The sequence below is a fragment of the Terrapene carolina genome, unplaced genomic scaffold, assembly GCF_002925995.2.
Source record: "Terrapene carolina triunguis isolate 2854851 unplaced genomic scaffold, T_m_triunguis-2.0 Scaffold31470, whole genome shotgun sequence".
NCBI classification, from domain to species: Eukaryota; Metazoa; Chordata; order Testudines; family Emydidae; genus Terrapene; species Terrapene triunguis.
Window position 1 is genome coordinate 1 of NW_020695821.1, and position 4958 is coordinate 4958.

At 66.1% G+C, this 4958-nt stretch overlaps 1 protein-coding gene across 1 annotated transcript in view; it reads right to left on the minus strand.

Annotated features, from left to right (window-relative positions):
• Nucleotides 1-1607: 1607 nt before the first annotated feature.
• LOC113409240 (cathepsin D-like) overlaps nucleotides 1608-4958 on the minus strand; it is a gene marked incomplete at its 5' end in the record, with an annotated part of 4733 nt that continues 1382 nt past the window's right edge. The window contains 4 exons of the mRNA XM_026662939.2: nucleotides 1608-1748; nucleotides 3036-3266; nucleotides 3834-3932; nucleotides 4240-4408. Of these exons, the coding sequence (XP_026518724.2) occupies nucleotides 1608-1748; nucleotides 3036-3266; nucleotides 3834-3932; nucleotides 4240-4408 (640 nt within the window). The remainder of the gene's footprint in view (nucleotides 1749-3035; nucleotides 3267-3833; nucleotides 3933-4239; nucleotides 4409-4958) is intronic.

Below are 4958 nucleotides of genomic sequence, written 5' to 3' on the forward strand. Positions count from 1 at the left end.
CGGAAAAAGTTCCGGAGTCTGCGTAAAACCCCTGAGGTCACATATCTAACACTGGCCCTCCGGATGAAGGGATATGCCAGCAAGTGGGCAGATGGGGCCCAGACGAAGGAGGACCTGCTTGACCTATTCGTACTGGAACACGTGTATGAGCAGTGCCCACCTGACCTGAGGCGATGGTTGATGGACCAGAAGCCAGAGAACCCGCAGCACGCAGGGCGGCTGGCCGACGAGTTTGTGGACAGTCAGGGAGGGGATGACAGGGAGGAGTCCCAAAGGAACAGGCCCGCCACAACGCAGAGAGAGAGTCACGCTGGGACCTCCCAATGGGGGAATATGGAGAACCCCCTCCCAAGGGGAACATCCAGCGTCAGGACCAACCGCCAACAGAAGGTGATTTGTTATCACTGTGGGCAGAGAGGCCACATACGGCCCCAGTGCCCCACGCTCAAGGACAGACTGAGCAGACCGAGCCCACACCGGGTTAACTGGGCGAGGGAGGAGGGGCCGGCTCCCCAGGCAGGGGGGGCTGGCAGCTTCCCAACGGCTCAGGAGGGAGGAGTGCCCCAGACCAGCTCTTCAGTTTACAGGGGGGGCATGGGGCTGTCCCTGCGGCGCGAGTGCCTTGTTCCCCTGGAGGTGGATGGGAGGAAGGTCGATGGATACTGGGATACGGGCGCGGAGGTGACGCTGGCCCGGCCCGAGGTGATGGCCCCAGATCGTGTGGTGCCCGACACCTACCTGACCCTGCTGGGAGTGGGCGGGACCCCATTCAAGGTGCCCGTGGCGAGGGTACATCTGAAATGGGGGGCCAAGGAGGGCCCTAAGGACGTGGGGGTGCACCACCATTTGTCCACTGATGTGTTGATGGGGGGTGACCTAGAGGATTGGCCAAGCAACCCCCGGAACACCCTGGGGCTGAGCCGTAGCCAGAGCCGGCGAGTGGCACGGCGCCCTGACCTCGGGGAAGGTACCTCGCTGGAGGCGCAGGCCCCTAACCTGGTGGGGAGGGAGCGCCCAGGGACAAGGCTCAGAGGGGCTGCGGCTTCAGACCCAGCCGGCGAGAAAGAGCAGGTGGCCATCCCTGTCCCAGCTGCGGAGTTCCAGGCCGAGGTGCAGAAAGATCCCTCCTTGCGGAAGCTAAGGGACCTGGCCGACCTCGGTGCGGCACAGACCATGGGGAGAGGCTGCCAGGAGAGGTTCCTGTGGGAGAAGGGGTTCCTGTACCGAGAATGGGCTCCCCCAGGGGAAGTGGAGTCGTGGGGGATCAGGAGGCAGCTGGTGGCCCCCCAGAAGTATCGCCCCCAGCTGCTGAACCTGGCCCATGACATCCCTCTCGCAGGGCACCAGGGGATCCGGCGCACCAGGCAGAGGCTGCTACAGAACTTTGACTGGCCTGGGGTCTTTACCAACGTCCGGCAGTACTGCCGATCCTGTGACCCCTGCCAGAGGGTGGGGACGGCCCGGGACAAGGGGAAAGCGGCTTTGAGGCCTTTCCCCATCATAGAGGAGCCTTTCCAGAAGGTGGCCATGGACATAGTGGGGCCTCTCAGCCAGACGACCCGGTTGGGGAAGAAATACATCCTGGTGGTGGTAGATATCGCTACGCGCTACCCCGAGGCGGTGGCCTTGTCCTCGATCGAAGCAGACACCGTGGCTGACATGCTGCTGACCATCTTCAGCCGAGTGGGGTTCCCCAAGGAAGCCTTGACAGACCAGGGATCCAACTTCCTGTCGGCCCTGCTCCGGTGCTTGGGGAGAAATGTGGGGTCCGGCACACCTGGGCCTCAGCGTGTCACCCCCAGTCCAAGGGGCTGGTGGCGAGGTTCAACGGGACGCTAAAGATGATGCTGAAAACCTTTACGGACCAGCACCCGCAGGACTGGGACAAGTATTTACCCCACCTGCTGTTCGCGTACAGGGAAGTGCCCCAGGAGTCTACCGGGTTTTCGCCTTTCGAACTGTTATACGGCAGGAGGGGAAGGGGGCCCCTGGACCTGATGAGAGCCGAATGGGAGGGGAAGGCCACTCCGGATGGAGAGTCGGTGGTGGAGTATGTCCTGACCTTCCGGGAACGACTTGCCGAGCTCATGGGCCTGGCCAGGGAAAATCTGGCCACAGCCCAGAGGAAGCAGGTCTTGTATGACCGCACGGCGCGGGCCCGCGCCTTCGCCACCGGGGATCAGGTGATGGGTCTCATCCCCGTGAGGAAAAACAAACTCCAGGTCGCCTGGGAAGGGCCCTTCAAGGTTGTCAAGAAGCTAAATGAGGTAAACTACGTGGTGGAGCTGTCGAACTGGGCGCACCACCGCCGGGTGTACCATGTCAATATGATGAAGCCATATGACAGGGGGAATGTGGTGTTGGCCGTGTGTGGGCAGGGGGATGACCCGTTAGTAGATCTATTCCCTGGGACAAGAGCTGGCTCCCCCCGGAAACAATTCCCCTCTTGGATCGGCTGACCCCGGCCCAGCAAGCTGAGATGGGGCGTGCCTCAGTTTCCCTGGGGTACTGCACCAAAACTAGATGGGGATGGGAAATAAGGGGGTGACTTCGCCGAGCAATGATACCTGATGGCCAGCATGGAAGGGGTGGCAGCTGCCCTGCGTAACCTGAGGGGCGGGGGGGCAGGTGACACCTGGACAAAGGCTGGGAGTGGGGCTGGGGGCGGGGCGGGGGGAGGCAGTGGGAGGCGGTTTCAGTTTGGGGCTGGCTGGGGGAGGGGGAGGCCAAGAACCGGGGTCTGGGCTCCCCACCCCCCAAGAGGGACCTGGCTGAGGGGTCCTGTTGTCTGTACCCATAAGCTCTGTTTTGGGCTGTTCCTGTCGGCTAATAAACCTTCTGTGTTACTGGCCGGCTGAGAGTCCTGGTGAATCACAGGAAGTGGGGGGTGCAGGGCCCTGACTCCCCGCACTTTGTGACACCAGCCCCGCCCCCCCGCTCTAACCACTAGACCCCCCTCCCCTCCCGGAGCTGCGGGTGGAACCCAGGTGTCCTGAGGCCCCGGTGTGTGTCGTTGGCTGGGGGGTGCTCAGGGCTGGGGGGTGGGTTTTGGGGCTCCCTGTGGTGCTGGGTGGGGGCGTCTCTCGCGGTGCCAGGGGAGGGGGCGACTTGGCCCGCGCCAGCCCCACGCGGTCCCGGTCCCGGTCGAACACCGTGTAGTACTGGCCCAGGAAGACGTCCCCCAAGATCCAGAGGGGGCCGGCGGGGGGGGCCACGTCCAGGGCCATGAACCCGCTGATGCAGATGGTGATGCCTAGCTGTGTCACCTGGGGGGGGGAATGGGGGAGGGGGTCAGGCCGGGCCTGAGCCCTGTGGGGCCAGCAACCTGCCACCCCTTCCACCCTGGGTGCCCAGCACGGCACCCCCTGGCCCCCCTCCCCCCATGGGCCCATCCCATCCCACGCCCCCCTCCCCGCAGGCCCAGCGCCCCCCAGCACTGACTCCTTGCCCCCCATGGGCCCATGCCCCCTCACCCCGTGAGCCCAGTGTCACCCCCTTGCCCCCAATGGGCCCATCCCACGCCCCTCTCCACCCCAGGCCCAGCGCTCCCCCAGCACTGCCCCCCTTTCCACCGAATGGGCCCATTCCACGCCCCCCATGGGCCCAGTGCCCCCCCAGCACTGCCCTCCACCCCCCATTGGGCCCAGCGCCCCCCACCACTGCCCCCTGCCCCCCTTGGGCCCAGCGCCCTCCAGCATGACACCCCGTGGCCCCCCTCTCTCCCCATGCCCCTGCCCAAGTCACAGCACCCCTCAGGCCAGACAATCCCAGCAGCCGCCCCCAGCCCGCCATGGGCCCAGCCTGTCCCAGCATCGCCCCTGGGGGGGCCTCACCTTCAGCATGTACTGCTCCCCCGTCAGGTTGAAGGGCTTCCCGCCCAGCACGAAGGAGACCTCGGGCAGGCCTGGGAGCTGGTCACAATCCAGCAGGTACTGGGGGAGAGCGTGGGGGGTGTTAGACAGCCCTCCCACCACAGCCAGCAGGGGGCGCAGCATGCTCGAGAACCCAGGAGTCCTGGCTCCCAGCCCCCCCCTCTGCTCTAACCACTAGACCCCGCTACCCTCCCAGAGCCGGGGGGAGAACCCAGGAGTCCTGGCCCCCAGTCCCCCTGCTCTAACCACCAGACCCCACTCCCCTCCCAGAACCAGGGAGAGAACCCAGGAGTCCTGGCTCCCAGCCCCACCCCCGGCTCTAACCCCTAGGCCCCTTGGCTGGAACCCAGGCGTCCGGCCCCCTTACCTGCCCACCCTGGGCGTGGAAGGGCCCCAGGGCTTTGTGCAGCCTCTTGATCTCCTTGACGGGCCCCGTGATGAGGGAGGTGCCCGTGTCCACAATGGCCTGGCAGCCCCCCTGGCAGAGAGCCGGCCCCTTGCACCCGTGCCGCCCCCGGGACTTCTTCACTCGGATCCTGCGGAGAGGGGAGGCCGGGCGGGCGTCAAGGGGAGGATGGGGGTTCAGGGGGTGGGGAGGGATTTGGGGGCTGCATGGGGGTTCAAGGGTGGGCTTCGGGGGGTTGAGTGTGGGGGTCCGGGCTTGGTTTTTGGGACCGAGCAGGGGGCAGGGGTGGTTTGGGGGGCAGGGGGGCTCTGGGATCAGGGGTCCCAGGGGGGTCGGGTGGACATCCGTGCGGGTCCAGAGGGGTCCAGGAGTAATTCTGGGGGGTTGCGGGCATCGGGGGGGGAGGGTCAGGGGAGCTGTCTGTTGGGTGGGGGTCAAGGGGCCTGTGGGACAGGTGGGGGTCCAGGGCTGTACTGGGGGCTGGGTGGGGGTGTGTCTGGGGGTCGGGTGGGGGTCCAGAGGGATTGGGGGACCCTGGAGGGTTCTGGGAGTCAGGTGGGTGTCCAGGGCGTTGGGGAGGGTCCAGAGGCTCAGGGGGGATCAAAGGGCTCGTGGGGCGGTTCTGGGCTCCGGGAGGGGTCCCGGGGGGTCCAGAGGGTTGGGGAGGTCTGGGGGGGGGG